This window comes from Haemaphysalis longicornis, unplaced genomic scaffold, assembly GCF_048455015.1.
Source record: "Haemaphysalis longicornis isolate Haplotype H1 unplaced genomic scaffold, Haemaphysalis longicornis Haplotype H1 scaffold_9, whole genome shotgun sequence".
In the NCBI taxonomy this organism is placed as follows: Eukaryota; Metazoa; Arthropoda; class Arachnida; order Ixodida; family Ixodidae; genus Haemaphysalis; species Haemaphysalis longicornis.
Genome location: NW_027526460.1, coordinates 86,390,528 through 86,415,808, shown reverse-complemented (window position 1 = coordinate 86,415,808; position 25,281 = coordinate 86,390,528). Strand labels below are relative to the sequence as shown.

Below are 25,281 nucleotides of genomic sequence, written 5' to 3'. Positions count from 1 at the left end.
ATAAAGGATGACGATAATAAGAGGACACGCGCGCGTTCTGCAATAATATGCTGATGCTTCCGTAATCCCTAATCATAAGGAGTGCTTACGTGTCCTCATAATTGTTTATAACTTGTACTCAGGATGATTTCTTCTAACAAGTTCTACGGGGTTTCGGTGCAAACTAACTTATTTTCAAGCAAGAACTGTGAATATTTTAACATTGGGGATGATTTTTCTCGGCTTGTGTCCGTGGCCGCCCATGAGTCGCACGTGCCCGAAAAATGAAATAATTTCGCCATTGCTGGATCGTCTTGAACCCAGGTCCTTTTGCGTCTCAAGGTGGAATCTTATTACCCTCTGCGGCTACCAAGACCTCCGGAATAACAATGTACTATTGGTTTTTTTTTTATTAAAGCTTTAATGGCCTGTTTTACAGCCATTGCAGGACCCAGAAAAAAAAAGAACTTTACCATCCCTTCTTAAAGAAAGTTGAAAGAGGCGCGAAAGCTAAAAGTGCGTCCAACCTTCGCTTAAAGTCCGTCCAGTCGATCGTCGAACCATCAAAGACCCAAATCGCAAACGAAGAACGAGGCCATGAGAGGATTCTAAGTAAACGCATCTACGAGTGATTCAAATGTGCTCGGATACGTGGTTTTTGAGATATAGGTATATCGTTGTACTCCATCATGGTCGATGCGTGTATAGTCTTATCTAGAGACTAAAACCGTTCCTTTTCGCGATTTTCAAGTAGCCGTTTTGACACAATGGATGCCCTGTTTAACGCACGCGCCGTGTGTCTAGAGATTTTATCAGAGCTTTTAGGTCGACCAAGTGGTCTATGGAGAAGTGCATTAGTTTTTTGACAGAACGCCATTTATTCCACTAAGAAAGCTTTCGCTTTAAAATTGGTGGGTTGAACTATTAACATGACGGCACATTACCCAGGAAATCTTTGCCAGGTTCATTGGGTTGCACACGTTAACGAAACAAGTAGCGCTTGATGGGCGCGTTGCGACCTTAGAACAGGCCACGAAATCGAAGAAGAAAGAAGAAGAAGAAGAAGAAAGAAAGAAAGAAAGAAAGAAAGAAAGAAAGAAAGAAAGAAGAAGAAGAAGGGGAAGAAAGAAGAAGAAGGGGAAGAAAGAAGAAGGAAGAAGAAGAAGACTATTTTTCAGCAGATGGTGTTACAACGCCTGCTGACGGGGCAGGAGCTAAAGACATTGAGTGCCTGACGAGAGCTCCTGACCCTCTTGGAATACATAATTGAAATTGGAATACATAATTCGCAACTCTACCTTGTCTTCAGCAAGGACTCGACGCCACGAGAGGATCGGCCGGGATCTGATTCCCATAATTCACTTTCGGGCTGCAGGAGGAGGAGGAATAAACGTTTATTTTCCACATTTACAACGGATGGGTGGCCGCCTTAGTCCAGGTAGCCTCGTGCTTTCACTGCTCGGGTGGCAAAGATTTTTTGCGAATATGTACGACGCAACGATGGCGATGGACACAGGAGGTCAAACACATGCCGAGAAGATAACGCTCTCTACAACGTGAACTATTTACAGCTGATTCTGAAAGACCAACCAAATATATCTACAACACTGCACAACGTACGTGTTAAAATGAGTCCTCTTGAGTGGAAGATATGAAGACTAACTCCGCTCCTCTAGGCGACGCTGTTCCTGGACGCACTTTCGTGCGAAGGAACTTCGGCCCAACGGGTCATTACTCTTCTGGACGTGTCTGGATACGTTCCCCGTCTCGAGAAGTAGCGCCCCGTGCGTGGACGACGCTCGGCGTCCTCGTCGTTGTTTGGGATATTTCTCTTCGTCACGCAGTACGAGAGTCCAAACTATAGCACTCTCGCGGGGTAGTGTTTCGAGGGCGTTCCAGGGCGGAGGTACTGGTGCTGGCGGAAAAAGAAAAAAACAACCACAACCAGCAAACAATGCTGACCAAAATGTTTGTAGCAAAGTTCCCGCATTCATTATTTAGATAACGTATTGTTTCCCGCAGTCGGTGTCGTGCTAAGAGCTCCTGAAGGTTCCAAATTAAACATTCATGACGCTTTTCGTGCCACAGAAATTTCCAGATCCCCATTGCCTTTTTTTTTTTTTTTACGGAACTGGTTCAGTATTGCCACAATGCATTTTTAACGTGCTTCAGAGAATTTTCTATAAGCGCGTAAGCATTCTCCCGCCCCTTGTTTTTATTGTGACTTTATAGCCATATATAAGTAGGCAAACATGTTGGGTTTTGCTCCAATGACGTACACTTACGATACTAAAGCGATTAAATCGCTTAACTTCGTCAATTATGTATTTTAGTGCAAATGAGAAGGCGTAGTACACGGGTGGGGCTTTTCGCAGTATTTTAAAGCGACAGCTTTCTTAGTGGGAACGATGATGTCCTGCCCGAAGGCTCGCATTCGTATTCAACTCAGTGATATTTATTGGCAGTGCTAAAAATATTTCTAGATGGTTTGAGAGGAAAATACCGTATTTACTCGATTCTAACCAGCTCTTTTTTTTTTCACGATCGCGATGCCCAAAGTGAGGGGGGGGGGGGGGGGGGGGGGGGGGGGGGCTAAGATTCGCATTACCTATATTACCGGCTCCCCCCGATATTTTTCTGCCGTACCTCGACATTTGTCGACCATTCAAAAGAAAAACAGGAACAGACAATGAAACTACCGCTTACTTTTGATCCTCAGTCAGCCTCACTACCATTCGAGTCCGCTGCGCCGCTTGGGCCGCCGCTTTCAGTATCCCCCAGCAGGTCGCCTTCTGTTACGTTAAGTGGTTTGTAATCGAAAACTTCATAAATGACTTGCCCACAACGCCAACTCGGGCCCGCTTCTAGGCGTCTGAAATCCACCTCGCGATGGTTGCTGAGAAAAAGGGGTGCATTACATTTGCATGCAAACCTTTTTTCCAATTTTTTTTTTCCGAAAGTAGGGCAGGGTGCTTGGAATCGAGTGATGCTTAGAATCACAAAAATACGGTATTTCAGTTTCTTAGAATCAGAGGTGCTTATAGTGAAAAAAATACGGTAACTGCCTATTGGAGGGAGCATACCTCATCCCCTTTACACACACGCGGCATACGTGAATATTTCTTCGCATTTTACCACACGTGTTTATTAGTAGCTTAAATGTTTAAATTTTACACCGAATCCCGGTCTGCTGTCATAGGCATCGGCGCACACGCTACGAACGCTTGATAGAAGTTTCATTTTTGGAATGCGTCCCAATTACATTGTGTGGCCGTAAGTCACAAGCCCGCTGGAAACGTTTGACGCTTCCGACGAGAGCCTGAAGCAAGAAGAGGAGCACGTGGTGATTTCCATCATTCGTCATTAACTCCGAGATTTCCGCTTCTCCGCATTGCTGCAGCTGTCATTTTTCGCCCGTTGCGTACGTGATCTCAAGATGAATGGTGGCCGTCGACATGATATGGGGTTCCCTGAACTGACCAAGTGATCTAACAAGTGACGGTGCACATTTCACTTCGTCACTCTATACTCTGGGGCAGAATCTTGAGTTGGAGTCAGTTTCAGAATTGCCCATTTCGCAACTCCACCCCCCCCCCCCCCCCTGCTGCTATTGCGTCGCTTGCTTGATTGACGTCTCTTATCACAGCTCGCACGAAGTGGACACTCTGAAACTAACGTAAATGGACAAAAGTAAGCATTCGCCCCGTTCTTTTCTTCCAGCTACAAACAGCCCTCTACCAACCCGCCTTAAGCGTTGGACTTCGCACGGCCGGTTGGCTAATTCCACTGAAAAAAGTTGTTGGGCAACTTTAGGGCGAACAGCGCGTTCCACGCGCATGCCTGACGAGCGTCTGCTCTGGTATTCTGTGTCGTTTGGTCGTGTGCCGGACAGGCGAATACGAGCTTTGCAATTTGTCTTGAGTGGCTGACAGATGTCAGTAAAGAGAGCGGGGAGAATTCCTCGTGTGCCACTCTATCGCTCTCCGAATCACGCGGAAAGCGTTTCATCTTACCGCTGCTAAGTCCACATTCCCAAACTAAGTTGCACTCCCCCCCCCCCCCCCCCCCCCCCCCATCCTCAACTTCGAATAGTTCTTGGTATTTGATTTGCGTTTGATGCGCAATCGACTGGATAACTTGGTATTCTATATCGTCGATTATTCCGTCTAAACGGTCTTTTGAGGGTGCTAGAAATGTCCAGTGAGGCACTGGCTGCAAAACATGCCATGGACAGTAGACAAAAAAGTAAGCAGCAGATAATACACCATATCAGTTTCGCGCATCAAGCATCAAGGCGGTTTTTTCATTGTGACTAACATCCAGCTACCAGGCGACAAAGACTACAAATACGCTCTCCGCCTATCTTCAGTAAGATTCATTTCTCTCTGTTGCTGACTCAAATGACACTTAGATCCCTGATTTATCCATCTTGATTGAGTAAGTGAATGAGAGGGTGTGAGTGAGGGGGTGAGTTATTTAGTTAGTTAATTAGTTATTTGGTTAGTTGAAAAAGCTTGCTGCACTATTTTTGGGATGCTTAAAGACTCAAAAAGTGTCCATAGCCTGGAAAAACCCACACATTATTCTGATACACTAGGAGGAAGATACCAAGGACCTTAAGAATTAGACCCATCAGGCTACTTCCAGCTGTTTGCAAGCTGTTTACCAAAGTTATAGTTAACCGCATAGGTGGCAGCCTGGATTTTCGACAACCCAGAGAGCAGGCTGGGTTTAGGTAAGGGAACTCAGCCATGGATCGCATCCATGTCGTCAATCAAGTGATAGATAAATCCGCAGAGTACACTAAACCCGTTTACATGGCATTTATAGACTACAAGCAAGCGTTTGATTCAGTACTCACCGCAGCCGTGCTAGAAGCATCAAAAGACCAGGGAATAGACGAAACCTACTTAAGACTTCTAGAAGCCATATATAAGGAATGCACGGGCAGGATAATTCTTCACAAGCAATGCGATTAATTTTCGATCCGAAAGGGAGTAAAACAGGCAGAGGCCATCTCGCCAAAAATATTCACAGCATGTTTGGAGGGGGTATTTATAAAGCTGGACGGGGAAAACACAGGATTAAGGATAAACTGGGAATACTTGAACCATTTTAGGTTTGAGGACGACAGTCTTGCTGATTGGGACTGCAGAACACCTGCAAACAATGCTTGAGGAACTACAATCAGAAAGCTCCGCCGTGGGGCAAAAAATAAATAGAAATAAACCTAAAGTAATGAGGAATAAGCATGCCAAAAAACGCCATCTTAAGCTTAGGAAACAAAACGCTAGAAGAGGTAACAGAATATATAACTACCTCGGAGAGATGGTTGTGCAGACCCCAACCACGAGAGAGAAATCTAGCGCAGAATAGGTATGGGTTGGGGAGCACTCGTCAAGCACTCCCAAATAAGGAAAAGCAAGCTATCTCTGTCACTCAAAAGAAAAATCTTCAACCAGTGCATACTGCCGGTGATGACATACGGAGTAGAAACTTGGCACCTTACTAAACAACTGGAAAGCAAATTTAGGTCGGCACAATGAGCCATGGGACGAATATATAGGAGTAACACTTAGAGACAAGAAAGGGACTTCCTGGGCCAGGGAACAAACAGAGTAGATGATATTATAGTTAAAATAAAGAACAAAAATGGGCCTAATAAGCTGGTCATGTAATGAGACGAACCGATGAAAGGTGGACAATTATGTTAACAGAGTGTGCACCAAGAGATGGATCTAGAAGGAGGGGAAGGCCGTTAACCCGATGGAGGGATGTAACAAAGGAATCCGGGGGCAAACAGTGGACTTGAGCAGAGCAGGACAGTAGCGGTTGGAGGTCAAAGGGAGAGGCCTTTGTCCTGCAGTGAACCTGAGTAGGCTGATGATGATAGTCAGTTAGTTCGTTAGTAAGTAAGTAAGTAACTAAGTAAGTAAGTAACTAAGTAAGCAAGTAAGTTAGTTAGTTAGTTAGCGAGCGAGCGAGCAAGATTTTTAAGTTCAGGCTTTGCTAACCTGTAGGAAAGCACTCTTCGCCAATCAAATGTTATTGCGCTCTAGGTTATCTGACTGACTGGGCTTGAATACTGTAGCCTTCGGAATTATTATCAGTTCCCAGTTGAAAAATATTACTTAGTAGTGCTCCTTCCCGCCGAGGAAGTGGTCACAAAATCATCTGAGAACCCTTTAAGGATGTGTTATAATGCGACGTTGAGGAAGCGCCATTTCATCGCCCACTTAGTGAAACTCGACATTGCCCGAATCGACCAGATTTAGGGGAAATCCCCAAGGTGGAGTAAGTTTCTGTGAAGGAAAGTTTGACATCCCCCTAAATGCAGCCATACGGCTACAAAGGAAAGCTATACAGCTTTCTCAGAAACTTCGCAGTTGAGGAAAAATTCGTCCTGGTCCACATTGCCCGTAGTGAGAGCACCTTTTATAGTTTATTTATTTATTTATTTATTTATTTATTTATTTATTTATTTATTTATTTATTTATTTATTTATTTATTTATTTATTTATTTATTTATTTATTTATTTATTTATTTATTTATTTATTTATTTATTTACAGATACCTCAAAGACCCTAATGGGTGGGGTTTTACATGAGGGGTGGTGAAGCACGAAAATCCTACCTGCTTCGGTATACAGCTACGCGACAGGTGTCACGAAATACGAGAGTGACCTATTTTCGGAATGCTACGCTCGTTTAACGAGTGGAATGATCGCCGCACTCAGCTCTTCCGGCGGACGAAATTCGCGGAGGACCATTCAATGTGCGCTGTGATTGACAGCGCCAGCTGGATGTATTTCTGCCGGGTGCGCTTTACGATAACCGTTTTTAGAAGCCGTGTTTTTGAACGCTCGCTTTTGGGGGATTCGATTTGGTAAAACATTTTTTTCGTAAAGCAGGTGCGTGATTTTTCCGCAGGGTGTTACGTGCTTCGGGGAGTGCCACTTTTTGCGGAGCCGTTTTACATGATACTGATGATTAGAGACCGGAACTTTAGGCACGAAAAATCCAGATTTTAGGCGCCTATAATAGGCACTGAAAATAGCCATTTAGGCATATATAGGCACTAAAAACTCTCGTTTAGGCATATATAGGCTCAGTTCGTATTTACTTTAGAAGCATATTTTAGCACATTTTTTCTTTACTTGCAGTAATACCGCGGACAAATCGTGTGCTGGGGCAAAGCAATTTTATTTTATTCGGGAAAATAGGCCGCACAAGAGTTGCCATTTTAAAATTTACGTGAAATTCAGTGGGACTCACCACAAAAAGAAAGGACTGAATTCCACGAAAAACGACCCCAATGTCAATGACTTGCTGCTTGAAGTTACATTCCCTTTCAGTCGATAATTGTGTGCGAAAAAAACAACGCCCAACGTCCACGGAAGTTGGGGCAGCGCTTTTGTACTTCTGGACGCTCCATGACCCCATTAAATCTGGAATATGGCAACGTTTGCTGCAGAGATTCGAACATTCGGCAGATATTTACCGCGCGGATTCCAGAAATTTTATGCCAGACAGATTTAATCAACCGATCCTTCGGAGATGGTGGCGGATCTGTCCTGGACCTCCCAAATGACCTCAGCAGACAGAGTGGCGCCAAAGCTCTCAGCTGCTGAAATGCCTACTGCTAAGAATGCGAAATAAGCGCACGAATGTGCGCTGTCACGTTGAAGTGTAGCATGGTGCAAATACTTTGGGCGGCGACGCTTTTGGCGATTGCAAAGCTGTTGATAGAACCGGAGTGTTTTGTGTTAGTTTTGAGCACTCAGCCGAGTTCCTGAAAGTGGAACAACAGTCGATGGTAGAAGAGGCAAAATCGGCAACCGCCGCTTGAAGACATAACTGCGCTTCGAAGGAAGGTCTTGACTGCAGCAGATTATTCATTGACCGAGAAGAACGACATTCCCAGCTCTTCACAACACCGATGAATCTCATGGATAGTACACTGAAGGGCAATAATTCTCTAAAAATTATCGAGCCATTCTGTCCTGCAGATGCAGATCATTAGCGAAGCTGCGGGAATAACGCCATTGAGTGACTGCACTATATGCCGATTATCAACAGTAGACAGCACGCAAGATTCTTTGGAACTAACTCCTTTAACGCTAGGTTTCAAAATGCGCTTAAGGATTACCCGGTACGGCAGATGACGGGTGTCACTACTAGGGTACTTGTAAAGTGCGGAGATCCCCATTCCAAAGCTCCGTATCTCGTTCATTCTTCGTGCTACACGCACTGCATCTTGCCAGCCGGTGGTGTCCCTGTTGTCGGCGGCTGACAGTGCACGTGTTCGCGGCGTCACCTTAAAACTTTGGTGTCTGAGATTTGCACGTAGATACCCCTAGGAGGCTTCTTTCACCTTGACCGGTGTGTACGCGGCTGTGTCACGTTCGTTTTTTTCGCTTCTTGGTTTTTAATGGCGTTAGAAATAGATGGGGCAACCGGCAGAAGTTTTCGCTGTTGGTCTGCGGGCACAGTGCGTCAGAATCACATAGAACAAAATATTTCGTACGGAAAGGGGTGACGTCGGTGAGCTTGGCTGGGGTGTAGCTGCGTACGGGTTTTTCTAGCGGCTCGGCTGAGGTGGCAAGTTAGAGGTGGTTGCGGTTTGGGCACGGTTTTCGCTTCTCGGCGTGATTGGCACGACGCGCTGATTTCTCGTGCAAACGGCGTCAAAAACTCTTCCCGTTGCGGGCTTCTGAAGTGAGAATGGTCCCAGCAGGACACCGACTCAAACATCCAAAAAAGGCATGTATAACACAAAAAAAGGCATTTATAGGCGCCAAAAAGTCCATATAGTAAAAATAGGCACTAAAAAGCCAATATAGTCAGAATAGGCACTATAGGCACAATAAACTATTGTTTAAAAGGCTCCCCTTCCCTTAGTTCGTGCTTATATGTTAAATAGGCTTGATACGGACCGAAGGAAAAAATAGGCATTTTGCCTAAAGTTCCGGTCTCTACTGATGATCTTCAAAGATGTGATCTTGCAAAAAATAGAGAAAAAAAAAAACGACAGCGAAGAGGGCGTATGAGTTGAAATGTTTTTATGCGGCGTGTCTTTCGTCGCTGGGTCGAGCCTAAAAGGGAGATTGCGTATCATCTGTTCTTAACTCTACACGGGGCCGAGGACGACAAGGAGGAGTTTGTGCGGAACTGCGTTTCAATGTGTGGACCTATACCACCTTTTATACTGCCATATGTTGCAGTACAATTTCTTTAAACAGGAAGTGGTTGATTTTAATTCTTCTATGAATAGAGTACGTTCCTATTCATGCAAAAAAAAATGTATCAGTTCAGTTAGAAAAACTTGTGTAAACTTCACTCTAAAGAGTGTAGTCATTTTCTGGTGTGTTTTATGTTATAGCTTGATTGATTGATTGATTGATTGATTGATTGATTGATTGATTGATTGATTGATTGATTGATTGATTGATTGATTGATTGATTGATTGATTGATTGATTGATTGATTGTGGGGTCTAACGCGCCGTCGCGTCACATGGAATGAGGCGCGCCGTAGTGGAGGGCTCCGAATGGAATTTTACCACCTGGGGATCTTAAACGTGCGCCGAAATCTCGAACACACGGGCGTTTTTGCTTATGTTATAGCTGCGTTACAGTTCTCACGTAGGAGACCTTCTGGGGGTGGTATTACGTCACGGCTTTTTCCAGCGCCTCTCTGTCATGTCATGTAGGCTTTGTTTGGGATAACAGCGCCTACTTAATAATAATAATAGTAAAAAAACTTAAGGTTCGTTCTCGTTAGCAGGTTGTAGACATCAAAGAGCAGGTGACTAGATATTATTATCAGGTGTCTAACGTTTCAATATTATCTTCTGTCCCCGTAAGGTAAGTTGTGCTTCGAGTCTACGATCATCCTTACATGACATACATTACTATCATTGCGCTGTATTCATTTTTCCCCGTCCCCATGTTGTCATCGTCCATAAAAGTTGAGAAGTCGAACACAGGTCGTCTCGCAACTGTCATGTTCCCCGACGACCCCGTATTGTCACGCTCTACACAACCAAATATACTCTCCCCAGCCTAAATGCATGTCCCAATGCCAGTACCACAATGCTGGTTCAGCGTAGGCACAAAGATCAACGATTGGCGTTGAAGGCCCCGTGTCGCAGAAAGTCTGGCGGCGTCTGCGGCGTTGTCCGCGAGTGAAAAATTGGCATGAGCGAAAAATCCCGTAGCGCCACCTCGCGGCGCCCACTGAACTGTAACTGGGGCTGCCTTAACAATGCATTTCACCACCACTAATAAGAAAGACTAATTTTCATCGCTCGGAAAGTTTTCACGCGATGCGAACGGGGCTCGATAACGCTATCTTGTTCCACGCTACACGTTTTTCCGTATTCGTACAGTAGCATGTGTCTATTAAACAATCAGTTCTCGTACTCGTGGTTCGAACTACGCAGTCCCTCACAACTGACGTCACTAAAAAAACGTTGTTTTGATTGATTGATTGATTGATTGATTGATTGATTGATTGATTGATTGATTGATTGATTGATTGATTGATTGATTGATTGATTGATTGATTGATTGATTGATTGATTGATTGATTGTAGGGATTAACACGCCGACGCAACGCATGCGATGAGGCGCGCCGTAGTGGAGGGATCCGGATTAATTTCCGGATCCTTAACGTGCGCTAAAAGCTCGTACACACGGGCGTTTTTGCTTTTCGCCTATATCAGAAAAAGCGGCCGCCGCGGCCGGGCAAACTCCGTTTTGAGCTAGTGCGTTGAACCGCGTTGGAATATAACGATCTGTCAAGCGCGTGCGCTTGACTTTTGCGTGTAGAATAAAGGGAGGTCCCCGTCAGCACAAAGACCAAAGGCCATGCCGTGGAAGAGACTCCGGGGTCCGCTTCTGCCGAAACACAAAGGGCACGAAGTCCGTTCTGTTCATTTAGTGTCGTACAGCGCGCGGGTGGGCGGTAAAGAAAGCACAGCCCTATCATATATCTGCCCTGGGGAGCTCGTTAACTAAAGGCACTCCGTTCTACTCCCTCAGCGCACGTTGCGTAACGGCTTAAAGAGCGAGACTCTTGAGCTTGGGTCGGTCTTGCGATCCTTTGTGTTTGGCAGGGTAACAAGGGATGGTTCGAGCCTTAAAGACGGCTGCAGTATCTTGAGGGGGTGCGTTGCGGGGAAAGCATGTGGAAGGAAAATGAAAAGGGGAGAACAGCTGAGAATGACAGGGTGGCGCTGCACGAAAGGCATTATTAGTGTTTCGACGAGTTCAAGCTGCGAGAAAAACCGCGCCTGTTTCTGATAGCAGCGATTCAGCCAAGCCTGAAGTGGGCGGGGAAGTGGAGGATGTCTGAATGTGCTACATGACCAATTTCGCCTGACGGTTAAGGCGAAATTTTTCATGTAGCACATTTCCCCTTAACCTGCACCTTAGGCTAAATTTCGCCTTACGGTTAAGGCCTGTGCTTGCCATGGTTTCGTAATCAGATCTATCGTAAACAGACGCGCCGTACGGAATATGAGTTTAAGTTTTCATTATGCAACCCAGATAAACGCGCCACGAAGAAGTGTGTATGTGTGTGGTGGGGGTGGGGGGGGGGGGGGAGGTGTGCGAGATGGTGCAGTCCGTAATACTACTTCAATGAAACATTAAACGCCAACTAAAATCGCAGTTAACTCTTGTGTACTTCCAAATGTACGTTAAAAAACGACTAAACAGCAGCAATAAAACCAAAAACATCGTCATGCGGAACGAGAACAAAATTATTAAAATACTAGTACTTCCATTTCTGGTTTTGAACTATACATCTGCCTGAAAGAATTAACGGCATCGGTAATTTTTGGACCACAGTAAATTAACGAGTGTAGGCCTAGCTATATCTGCTCCATGATTGGATTCAGCCTGTCGTTTGCACTGAAGCGTATACGCACAGACGGCAGAGCCGGCGCGCCGTCCATGGTGAGACTGAGCGATCAGGCGCCAGCGAAGCAGCCATTCAAGCCTCGCCTAGTCACGTGATACCACAGCGGCGAGGGTCCGAACGAGCGCAGTCGTGACGCCTCTCCGCAGCGGATCACGTGGCGTGACGTCGCACGTGCCACACTTCAAGGTCGGCTCAAGGTCGTCTCGACGACGCGATGACTGACAACGCGAGACAGCGTAGTAGAGCTTGCGCTCTAAAAAACGGCGACGTCGTAATCAGAAAAGGGGATTTAGAAATAGCGGGGAGTCCACGCGTAATTATCAAACAGCTACTCTAAGCAAGAAAACGCTTAACGTGAGTGACCGCAAATAACAGGGCAAACGATATTTGGTTTAAAAAGACCTAAGTGAGAGAGGCAAGAGAAGCTGGAATAACCGTAAAGAAAAAAAAAACGGCTGTGATATTAGCCTGCAACATGCAATCTCTCGCTATACTAAATGTTTCAGAGGAACAGACAAATGGCCATACAATGCAAAATTGAATAAACAAAGCGATCCGGAATTGTTTCTCTCGTGAGTTGCATGTTTGTATACAAGGCAATAAATCGCCGTCTTTTTTTTTTTTCACACGTTAGGGTCTTTTATTCAATTGTGTCGTTATGAGTTTGGAACCCGAATACAATACTTCTCGTTATAAACGTCAGTAGCTATTTCCTGAATGTTGCAACAAATGTTTCAACAAAGGTATGCAGTGGCGATAAAAAAAAACAGTATGTTGTCTTTGGAAATGAGACAATTTTGTCGATAAAAAGATCCCTGGAACTTCCACTAAACAACACGCAATACTGGTTAGTGTCTGCACCGTCATTCGTTCTGAAACTAGGGCTCTTTGCAGCCTAATTACCACCACAAATCGGGAAAGAAGGGAGGAATGCATCCCGTCGCCCCCTCTTTCACCGGCGTGCGCCTGTATTTGTTGTATAGTGTTGAACATGTCAAACCTCATTAAAAATTAAGCAGTTAATGTACCTCTAGGCTGATGTGTTTTTTTTCTGCTTGTTTTCAACAGTTCAGTATATCTTCATCATTGCAAGTGCGTTGCGATTGTTTCTGCTGCAGCCCTCTGCATTAAAAATTCCGTTTGGCATTGCAGTAAACGCGCTATACATGTTGCAAGCAATAATTTGAATTAGTGGCGTACGAGGATTTCATTTGGAAGGAGGTGTGTGGGTTGACCTTGAAGAAAAATTTCGAGGAAGAACATACAGAGAAAATGATATTAAAGAAAAAGAAATCAATTCAAAAATTAAAAACCCCCGAAACGTCAGGATTCAGTGGGCGCACTCTACATAACATTCCGATTGTTTTATTCATTTTGATTTTACCTCAAAAATATTACAAAAGGGCTGCTTTTCCGGCGAAAGCTGACTTCAAATCCGCGCTCCTTTATGCATCGGTTGAGACAACAAATAATCATTGGTCGTAGTTATTTGATGACAGGCAGAGGCAGAGTGACTGTTTTCTTCCGTTCCCACCTGTCACGGGAACGCGGGCGCCAGTGAGTACATTCTTCATCCCTAGAGAGGTTTTGCTCTGTAGCGGATAAAACTGGTGGTGGCGCTCGTGGCGACGACGCCGGTGAAGATAACAATCACCTTGGTGGCTGCTACGGTGAAGACCTTTTCACAGACGCCTGAAACTGTCGCCCGCAAAGAAAGAGGGGCGTTAAGCCACCTTGCCGAGCACGACCAGATTAGTGTTACTGCTTGCGCTAACATGACCCTGTTGATGCAACATCGCATAGTTCCTATGACTTATAATCGCCATACAGATCTCTAAAGGAAAGAACAGAAAACCCTTTGCGCTCTTCTCAACAATCTGGCCACGTAGACCCACACGTGGTTTTCGGTGTAGAAAAATAAAATAACGCTTTCGGATGGACAGCTGCGATCCACGCCGCTCTGTGCTGGCAACGGCACTGTAATCCCGTGCCGCTAATGTCAGAATCCCGCTCCTCGCGAAGGACGTGGGACGCATATCCGCACTGAAGCTAACTCTTATGTATCCCAGTAATTAATGCTCGGTTAAAGTCTCAGCTTTAGATGCTTAATGCGTGGGAGAAACGCAATGTGTCGCAGGATGTAAGGGAAAAAAAGAAAAAGGATTGACGCTATCCCGCCCTGCGAAAGTGGATGTCTAGCGCAGCTGTTGTATACCACTATACATGGTGATTGGGGAGTGTGCGAAATGCTCCTCGTTGTCTCGGCTTGCACTCGGTTTCTTTGGCAGCAAATGCTGTGTCCTGACGCATGCGCTCGGTGTTTTGGGCGGGGACTGCAGGGTATTGCGTAGCCTGACGCATGCACTATCCCTCAAACGACGTCAACCCCCCTTCCCTTTTGAGAGCTGCTGCAAACCTAATCTTTACCAGAATACATGGGGGGATTCCATTGTCCACCAGCGCCTTATCAACCATCACGCGGTTTCGATGCTTGTTTTGCGTTTCTTTTTTTTTTCACAGGAGTACTAAGCTTTATGCTGCACGCTTGATTAGCTCGAAGCATGCACTCGGCGTCTTGGCCGAGAACTGCCCGGGTTTTTTGTTTACGACACGAAATGTTCCGACCAACCAGAGGCTAACAGCTTCGCTGTAAAATGGGTTGTACTACTTGAGGCTATGATCCGAGACAGCACGGATATGGCCAGGGTAAAGCTTATTGTGTGTGTGTGTGCGCGTTAAACCCGGAGAGAAGCTCTCAGGCGGGGTGCTGTTGCTGAGGACCGCACGGCGCCGCGCGCCCTTTGACTTTTGCAGAAGGACTTCCACTACGAGTTCACCGAGTGCGACGACTCGGGCGGCCGGTGGCGCGTGTCGGTGCCCCGTCCGCAGACGTGCGTGGGCGGGGCTCCGAACGCGCCCCAGCGCGTCGAGGACTGCACCACTTCGTGCCCGGCCGGCTCGTACTTCGACCGGTCGCGGCTCGAGTGCGTGCGCTGTCCCGCGGGCAAGTACTCGCTCGGAGGGGGCCTGCGCTTCAGCCAGTGGGACGGCGAGCTGCCCCAGGGCATGCACGTGCTCACCGAGGCCATCGAGTCCAGCTTCCGCGCCAGGAGGCCCGCCGCCGCCAACAACAACGCGACGCCCGTCGTCAACTGCTCCGCGTGAGTGCCTCTTCTGCCCGTGTTACTTGATTAAGCTACATTAAAAGCTCGTTAATTCGAGTTCGAAGGGGACCATAAAATTGTTCGAATTAACAGGGGTTCGAATTAGCGGGCGGTCCCTCGAATGAATGGACATCGCGCTACACTGCGCGGGCAGAACACCACGAGGCCACCTCTGGACTCGCTATCGCCAATTAAGCGCTACTACACGTTTGTGGCAGCAGGTGATTTCGTAAATAATGTTTCGTAATAGTAATGGTAAGCGCCGGAGCACTGATGCCAGTGGCGCGGCGCCATCTGTAGAGGCGAAATAAGCGGTCGCCGGAGCGTAGCGCGCGCGCCACGCTGTTTTTTTTTTTTTTCCGTTTCGTTGCTTTGCATCTGTAGTAAATTTGGTTTGGTTTGGATTTGCAACACATTGTAACCACTCTGGGCCGACTTCTGCGAGGAGCGACGGAAACCAGGGGATCATAGTTCGAATTAACCGTTCTGGATTCTGACGCGTTTGAATAGTATCGAGAGTTTTCCCCCATTGAAATATGCAGGGCTGTGCCGGGACAAGGGCGTGAGTTCGAATTAACTGGAAGTTCGAATTAACAGAGTTTGAATTAACAAGCTTTTAGTGTACTTGTAATAGGGCGAGAAATTTTCCCCTGGTTGAATTCTCGGTTAAGCCAAGAGCGGGCAATGAACGCGCACACAATTGCACCGCTACGCCGCTAGGCGAAGTCGCCACTCAAGGCGCGAACACGCAGTAAGCTTCCATGCAGCCAGCGACTCCTCGAGTCATTTCCTGATGACATGTGGCCTTACTCTTTCCCCGTGTCCACCTCTCGGAACCCTTCTCCACAGAACGAACGAGTGATTAGACGCTTTCACCCGCTGTGGTGGCTCAGTGGCTGAGGCGTTGCGCTGCTCTGCACGAGGTCGCGGGTTCGATTCCCGGCCGCGGCGGCCGCTTTTCTGATGGAGGCGAGAAGCAAAAACGCCCGTGTGTACAAGATCTCGGCGCACGTTAAAGATCCCCAGGTGGTCAGAATTAATCCGGATCCCTCCACTACGGCGCGCCTCATCGCCTGCGTTGCGTCAGCGCGTTAAACCCTACAATCAATAAATTTGACGTTTTCACTGCGCAACCGCACAAAGCACTGGCCTGACCTCGGCTGAGCTTGAAGGTCAGATTGACGCCACCAGGAACGAGGTGTTTTCTGGGTTTGTGCCTTAAGTAATAGAGCTTTCGCTCGAAAATCGGCCACGTATGTTTGCTTCGCTGCAAATGAACTGCTGAGTTGGCTCATACATGCTCTCGTTCTTCAGCGCAGAGGAAACCTTAGCGATATTTAAGGGCAAATATGAGCACATCACCGAGACTAACAGCGCTCTTTTAATCGAGAATGCACTTTGGATTTGTCTTTACGGTAGCAAACAAAATAATAAACATTGGAGAAGCTCAAGAGTGGAACGCGATAACCTTATCGGACCCCGTTTGCATCGTATTATCATTCGCATGTCAGGCTCTTGATTAACACAATGACGTAATCGTCAGGACACTATACCACTTTATTTGCGCAGTGCCCGCGAGCGGTGAGAACGTTCCGCTCCTGCTCACACACGTGGGGTCACGTGACCCGATTGCCTGCAAATTTCGGCGGCGCTCCCCATTCGGTGTCAGAGCAGTCGGAGGCGCGTACTCCAATCTGAGCCGTATATCTTCAGCGCATAAAACCACACTTTGAACATTGATACTTACAGTTCTCAGGCCCTTAAAATGAATCCGTAACCTTCTACAACAGCGGGATCTATATCTGAGGTATATAGCTTTAACGAATAAAATCGTAATTTTAACTCCGGTACTTACAGAATAAACGTTTCAACAGATAAAAATCTTCTAGTCCGCGCTATTTGAAACCAGGTAAGTGAATACGAGAATAGAAGTTTACCTTTGCCGTCGAAGCGTGCACACGATAGCGACCGGCTTACCGCTTGTCTTCGCACGAACGTAATTCTGCCGGGTTGTGTTTTCCAAGAAATACTGTTATGTGTAGCATAAGGAAGGCTGCATTGCCGTCGTGCTTTGGGGGTTTCTGCGGAGCGCACAACAGCGCACTCGCTATCGTCAACGATGTCAGTCTCGCGCATGTAAATGTTCGAAACCTGATTGGCTGGACGTTGACCGGCGTGGCCGTTGTCTTCACGCTTAAGTGCGCGCTGAAGATTTGACATGAAACGTGACACCCCCAATCTAAGCCTGAGCATCTTGCTAGAAACAGCGTCGTATGCTGTACTACTACGTCGGTTTGCGCTTGTTTTTTGCAAGATGAATCCTTACCAACTTGCCCAATTTTTCGTTGTGGCGGGGATCCTTAACGTGCATTGAAGGCTCCTGCGCACGGGCGTTTTCTTTCCGTTTTTTCCTCCAATAGTTGACCAACCGCGCCGGGAATGTAACCCGAGACAGGGGCAGCTAGTTCTGCCGCTTGTCAGCCGAAGGGCCTCGTCTATAGATGGTATTCACTGAAAAGTTTAGCTATCAATTTCTTCGCCTGGCAACTCTGGAAACGGCCGCGGATACTGCGCGGCTTCTGCCACTGCGGCCGTTCGCCGCAGAGAACAAAACACTGGCGTGCGTCGTCTGCTCCATTTCAACCCGATTCTCAACGGTGGTGTCAACCGAGATGTTATTAATCGCATTCGCATTAGAATCGAGGCATTGCTTTGCGTTCGGTGGGGTACAGTTCGGTACGTCCAACATACATCATGTGCTTAGCACGGACAAGTACCGCCATCTCGCGAAGCCTGATCAAAACCAGTGACGGCGCCCTCACATGGTTGCCTGCATGCGTGCCTCGCCAGTGAATACAACCTATCGAGTCCATGTCCTCATTGCACTGCTCTTTTTAATGTGTCAGCATTACAGGGCGACCTCTCTGAGGATAAAATAATGCGTCCGTAACGCAGCACCTTGTGCGTTGTGCGGATACACGGAGTCGATAAATAAGCTTTATAAGAGGCCGTGGGGTCTTCATATTTTCATACAAAGCAGTTTACATTACCCCTGAAACAATGATTTCCTGGCAAAGCACTTGAGTGTAATAGTGGAGCCGACTTTGAGCGGACCCGCTGCGGTGGCTCCGTGGCTAAGCCGTTGCGCTGCTGAGCACGAGGACGCGGGTTCGATTCCCCGCCGCGGCGGCCGCTTTTCAGATGGAGGCGAATAGCAAAAATGCCCGTGCGTTCGAGATTTCGGCGCACGTTAAAAATCGACAAGTGGTCAAAGTGAATCTGAAGCCCTCCACTACGGCGCGCCTCATCGCCGCTGAAGCGTCGGCGCGGTAAAGTCCACAACTATTCAAATCAATTTTTAGGGGGCTCTATATGATACCTGTTGTCTAGTATCAAAAATGAGGCCCTAGGTTCTTCGTATTTTGTTACTACAAGACTGCCTATATTGCCTCCAATAAATGTTTTTTTCTAGCAATGCATTTATGTAAAACGGTGAAACCAACTTTAAGAAATATTGGAGTAGAGCAGTCTAGCCTGCCTCATAGTGACGTGAATTTTGTATTGTTGTCTTCCCCACGCTAATTTTGTGTATTGCAGTGAAGTCTTACGACAGTAAATACGCCACGTAAGAAACCTCAGGAGTACTCTGTGTAAGTGCGAGGAATGTGGGCAGAATGCTTACGAGCGGATAATTTCAGATACAGTTTCTTTGTGAGTTTTTCAACTTTCACTTCTGTCGCCAGTGAACAAGATGACCATTTATCTGGCACGCGCTTGGCTGCTGTTTTTCCACGGTTTACAAGTACATTTACAATATAACAGTGTATAGGCCCTCGTTCGCCAAATACATATTAGCTAAAAAATTCAAGTATCAGTCATGAAGTTTCATTGAATTGATTGATTGATTGATTGATTGATTGATTGATTGATTGATTGATTGATTGATTGATTGATTGATTGATTGATTGATTGATTGATTGATTGATTGATTGATTGATTGATTGATTGATTGATTGATTGATTGTGGGGTTTAACGCGCCGATACTACACAGGTTATGAGGCGCGCCGTAGTGGGAGGCTCCGGATTATTTTTGACCTCCTGGGGATTTTCAAAGTGCGCCGAAATCTCGAACACACGGGTGTTTTTGCTTTTCGCCCGCACCAGAAAAGCGACCGCTGCAATCGCGAAGTTTCACGCTGCCAGTTGGGAAACGAAAATTTGTTACACTTTGTTCTTTCGCAGCTGCGTAGTTTTCAACTTTTCGGTCAAAAGACTCTGCTAGCGTGTCTCGAGCGCCCGATAACGCCACGCCGTCCCTCCGCGGACACCGTGCAGGTACGGCTGGAAGGCGTTCCAGCCCTACGTGGCCTCCCTGGTGGGTCCGTGCGTGTCTGTGCTCACCTACTCGGCCAAGCTGGTCAAGCCCGGCGTGCTCACCTACACCTACCAGTACACCGACGACACCGTCGTCTTCAACTTCGAGGTACGCCGTGCACCCGCCGCCAGGGTGGAATCGCGGGCGTGAAAATTAGTATGCAGGAAACTAAAGTATTGCTCAATGGCCTCGGGAGAGCACAGCTGCTTGAGGTAGGTGGCGAGCCTGTGGAAGTGGTAAGGGAATATATCTACTTAGGCCAAGTTGTGACCCCGGGTCTGAACCATGAGGCAGAGATAATCAGAAGGATAAGAATGGGGTGGAGTGCATTCGGCAGGCATTCTCAGATAATGAATGGTAGCCTACCATTGTCCCTGAAGAGGAAAGCATACGACAGCTGCATCTTGCCGGTACTCACCTACGGGGCAGAAACTTGGAGGCTCACTAAGAGGGTTCAACTTAAATTGAGCACGACTCAGCGGGCAGTGGAGCGGAAGAGGATAGGCGTAACATTAAGGGACAAGAAGAGAGCGGAGTGGGTCAGGGAACAAATGCGTGTTAAGGACGTATTAGTATAAATTAAGAAGAAGAAATTGGTGTGGGCAGGGAATGTAATGCGAAGGCAAGATAACCGTTGGTCATTAACGGTAACAGAGTGGATCCCTAGAGAAGGCAAGCGTGGCAGTGGGCGGCAAAAAGTTACATGGGCAGATTCGATCAAGAAGTCTGCGGGGATCAATTGGTCGCAGTTAGCGCAGGACCGGGGTAATTGGAGATCTATGGGAGAGGCCGTTGCCCTGCAGTTGACGTATAGATGATGGTGGTGGTGTGATGATGATGATGATTATGATGATCACTTACAGCGCCTGACACCGATAGTGTGCACTGTAAAATGATTCACACCCTTAAAAAGAATTTTCAACGTCTATAACTAACACCCCTACAACTTAGCGAAAACAAAAGAAAACACACCCTTTAAACGCTGTATACCATAACACTCTTACACCTTAGCAAAAACACAGAAAGACCTTCTAAAGCGTGTTTTGTCGTTTGTAACAACCTTCAAAAGGGTGTTTCTTTGTGTTTTTTCTAGGTTCTAAGGGTGTTAGTTATGCACAGTGGATATTACAGTGTAGACAGCGTTTTAGAAACAATTTTCAAATGAAGCGAAGGTCTGCACAAAGTTTCTGCAATTCTTATGGGTCCGCCCCTCCGTATTTACTTCAACTCTCACTCGCGAACGCGAATGGCGCTAAAGTGTCGTCTGTCCTCCCAACGCAGGCCCAGAATGACATGTGCCAGAGCATCGAGCACGCCGAGATGTACAAGTGGCCCCAGACGACCGAGGAGGGCAAATGGAAGACTATGAACGTAAGCTCAGGGTTCGTCGCAAGGCCGCCCCTGGGCTGGCCTTGTTTTCTGCTCTCGCCACTCTTTTCCTTGTGGTACACTGTGGCCACGAAAATGTTCAAGTGAATTTTGTTTTTAAAAAATGAACACCGTACGCCCGGCGGCGTCTTTCCAAACGCTTCGCCGTACAGAGCACCCACGTGACATGTGTGATGTCACTGCGTGCGCTATTCTTTTGAGCGCCTGCTAAAACGAGCCCACCGGTCTCGCTCTGTGGCCTCGATTTAGAGTACTGAGTACTGGCGTTGAAGGGGTGGGTTCGAGCCCCAGCAGGTCTGTTTTATTTCCATAGCTTATTTTTTTTTCTAAATTTAATTTTTTTTCTAAACTCAAATCTACGCATTGTTTTTGTTAATAGTGGTGATTTGGTATGTTTTAGATCGTTTTAGGTTTGGGGCGCAGCCAATGGCCACGTTTAATTGCCGTTATGCATCGCGCAAACAGACATGTCACGTGGGTGCTCTGTGCAGCGAAGCGTTTGGAAATACGCCGCCCGGCGGGGTAATTTTTCCGGCAACGTGTTCACGTATTTATAAACGTCTTTTTAGCTCCACTGACGTTATGTAGGCCGTTCGGCAGCCAAGATGAATGCTGGTAACCATCATGCTGAAGCCACGGCTGACGAACAATGTGGTACTTTGCTTCTATCTGTACATGAGTATGTAAGAAAGCTATTTAAAGACAGGATCTAAACCAGAACAGTGATAACAGGTATACTTGTGTTTTTGTTCTCTTATGCGGGGACGTGCTCTCAGCTTCCTAATGAGTTTAGATTTCACCCCAGTAGAAGGCTCTACCAGCATATATGTACCCTTGAATCCTGATATAAAAAAAACACTTCTGCATTGCCTGCACAGTGCACTAAGCTAGCACATGTGGCATCCGCAGGTGAACCTCCAAGCGGGCCTCAACGTCCTCTACTGGAAGACAGTCGGAATGGACGCTGGCGAGGGAAAGACCAGCAGGCCGGTTAAGATCAAGAGCATAGAGATAAGCGGTGGGTGGCTTCTTAGGGTTCACATCTCCTGTGCGCGATAAAATAGAGTGCAACTATGCTAGAGGAAGAGATGAAGACTACAATCGTTCAATTCTCATTCTGTCATTTGGCACTCTTTTGGTATAGACCACACTCACGAATGCTGCCGCAATTATAACTGATGTAGCAAAGAAAAAAGTTTGTGGTCAATGCAGGTATCAGCCGCCGTAGAAGGACTCTTGACGTTTACCCTGCGACGTCTTCTTGCCCCCTACTCCACAGGCATAGCGTACACGTCCGAGTGCACACCCTGCGCCCCGGGGACGTACAGCGACTCGGAGGGAGCCGTCGAGTGCAAGTCGTGCCCCATCAACACCTACTCCATCGGGGACGCCTCCAAATGCAAGCCCTGCGGGCCGGAAGAGTTCGCCAGTGAGTGAGGCGTACATAAGTGCAAGTAATTGGCTTAATCATTCACAGAGGAGCCCCCATGGGTGGGCATTGTGATCAGCTAAAGGCATTGCGATGGCCACTATTATCTATAGGGCAGTCTTGCTGCCACTGGTGGCTTGAGAGGATTCCCGTTATGGCGATTAAATTTCACCTACAATAGCTCAAAAGGCATGGTTCACCCAAGGTATACCTATAAAGATACTTTTTGCTTTGAAAAATAGAGCGCGACTTAGACGACGACACAAGACAGAGCGAGCGCTTGTCCCGTCGTTCTTTCTTGTGTCGTTGTCTAAATCGCGCTCTATTTTCCCATTAAAATGCCCCAACTTGCCCAAAAGCTTTGTTTAATACTTTTGTGCGTTCAGGTTGTAGGCCTTTAACACAATGGGAAATAAAGTGCTCCGTTATTTGAGGCAAGAGATAACAACAGGCGCCTGCGCCTTGTCTGCTGACGATTGCAGAGAAATGGCTTCGGAAACCATTAGGGCCACGAATGATGTCATGTTTTGTTCAGTGCACGGTTGCGTTTTTGTGATGGGAGTCCTAAAAAGTTCGTTGCTCGCCTCAACAAATTTCGGTATTAAACCGGCGTCGATACCGAAAGTAGTCGAGAGAGGTCACCACAGCCCCTGAAATGGCCTGTAAAGGGACACTGGATTGAATTTTTGTTAATTTGGGGTAATAACGCGTCAATTCGTGACTTTTTCCTTAGTTCATACTGTTGCGTACTCATTTGCGGCCTAGCAACGGCGGCGTCCGTGGCAACGGCACAGCTCGAAGACCACCGCCAACAATTTGCGCATATGAGTAACGTAAGGCTCTGTGGCGCGATGGGATTGACATCGGCTTCGTAACGCGAGGGTCCCAAGTTCGATCTTGACCAGGGGAAACGGTGATCTTCTCGAAGTCTCTGTTTGTGTGCGAGGCACCGCGTGACTACGGTGGTTAGATACCGTGACCCCGGCCAAGCTACGACAAAAAGTTGGGTCCCTAAAGTGCTCGGCACTGCAGATAAGGTAGCCGCTACTCCTGCTGAGCGCAGCATAGTATGCAACCGGTTATTCGTTTGATACTGGGATGGCACTCTGAAATGTGTATACGTATGAGGTCGCACGAGATGACGTTTTAAAAGTAAAATATGCTGTTGGGCTAGTTGGTAGCACTCGATTTTTCTTAAGATGACGTTTTAAACTGGCCGTTACACTTCTAGAAGTATAACGGCCGCCGCGTGGGCGTGTACGTGGATGCTCGAGACGCGGCCACTAGGCCCGCTCACCGCTGCTCGCCGATAATCGACGTTGGCCCACCACGGAGCCCCGTTCCACGGCCGCTCGACCTTGTTTCCATCGAGCGGCCGTGCCCGTTCGTTTAAGTATGGCGTTCAGCGTTCGTTCTTGTATGACAGCGCGATCCTCATGCGTATCGGCATGGCGTTGGGCAGCCTTGGCGCGTCTGCACTTGCGTTTGCACTCATCGAAGCAGGCATTCCTCAGCAGCTTTTTTTGGCACGGTAATCGGAAGGGACGGGGGGTTGATCAAATCATAAAAGAGTCGTAAGTGACAGATATGTGTTGACGAATTGAATTTCTTTCGCCCACCATCAACCTCTCCCGCCAACCCTCCTCTATTTTAAGCGAAGCTTTATGAGGTTAGAGTTCCAAGTATTTTGCACGTGCGCGACCTACCTTGCGGCAAAGCCAACTTCACCGCGAATGCGCAGAAGAAAACGGCTCAACTCTCGTTTTCTCAAAACTTTCCCTAAAACAACAAAAAAAAAACATGAAAATTGGCTGCTAAAATGACTCTACCTTAGAGTTCTATTTACATGTCATAATTAGTTAACATTGAAGTCGTGAACGTTACATAATTGATTGTGTGTTTAACGCGCCTAGGCCACACCTAAACTACGAGACGCGCCGTAGTGAAGGACTCCGGATTAATCTTGGTGGGGATCTTTGAGGAGGCCATGAAGACAAATGGAAGAACTAACCTTTAGTAACTCAGTCAGCTCAATTCTAGCCTCGAAAGACGTAAAGAGACGCAAGCAATACAGAAAAGCATTCAAATTTCGCGCTGCAGATGCGTATTACGGAGAGGGGGGACGTCATATGATTCGTCACTGAAAACATGGTTATCAGTGCGTTAACTGCACGTTCGCATTTAGGAGATACGATCAGACGGAACCTGAGACCCTACTATTACTACTGAGGCCCTGGTGTAGTAACGGCCACAACCTCCCATGAATACTCCAATTAACCCACGGGGTAATTGGGTTGTATCTACACAGCGCGTTAAAACATAATTTCGAATCCTTTGTAGCGCCTGAAAAATCGGACTGTTCTATTGTATGTACTTGTATAATCTGTTTACAACCATTCCGCTGCAATCAGTTTCTCAGACGGAAAAGTCATGAAGTTTCTTTTTTGAGGACGACGTCATTTATATAAAGTAAACGCTCGTTATAACGAAATCGCGTTATTCAAAATATCGGTTTATTCGACGTGTTTTAGTCCCCACTGCAGTGAATAGAGCCCATAATACCCGCTTTTAGTAAATTATCGCTTATAACGAGTGCTGTTTCTTGTACCGAGGATTTCGTTATACCGAGGGTTACTGTGCAACTTCATAGAAGTGAGGGTTTCAACATAGTTAATTCAAACTCTGCTGCAAAATGAAATAACCAGATTGCTTTAGCTTTGCAGCAGTTATTGGTGACAGCTACCACTGATAACTTTTTAAGAGAATGATTGCTTTATTGCATATCATATAATGCAGCGCTGTGGCTAACGTTATCGAACGGTCCAAGTGAAGTGCCAGTGCGCCCCTGCATAGGCTTAGAAGAGGTACATTGATATTGCCGCGAACCATGCATTGGGTTTGTTTATTTGTGTTTTGCTTTTACCGCCCGGCTGCGCCGGTCTGTGTTATCTCTGTGCCAAGGGAAGCGCGTGTTCCATTCTTTCTTTCTGTGCCGCATGTGTTATCTGTTCTGAT

The 25,281-nt window shown here is 46.9% G+C and overlaps 1 protein-coding gene across 2 annotated transcripts in view; it reads left to right on the top strand.

The window, feature by feature from the left end:
* The window catches only part of LOC144152549 (endosome/lysosome-associated apoptosis and autophagy regulator family member 2-like), a 90,222-nt gene that overhangs the window by 33,058 nt on the left and 31,883 nt on the right, over positions 1-25,281 (top strand). For both annotated transcript variants that reach the window (XM_077683848.1, XM_077683847.1), the window contains exons 2-6: positions 14,723-15,069; positions 19,409-19,556; positions 20,730-20,819; positions 21,747-21,855; positions 22,117-22,266. In XM_077683848.1, the coding sequence (XP_077539974.1) occupies positions 14,723-15,069; positions 19,409-19,556; positions 20,730-20,819; positions 21,747-21,855; positions 22,117-22,266 (844 nt within the window). The remainder of the gene's footprint in view (positions 1-14,722; positions 15,070-19,408; positions 19,557-20,729; positions 20,820-21,746; positions 21,856-22,116; positions 22,267-25,281) is intronic.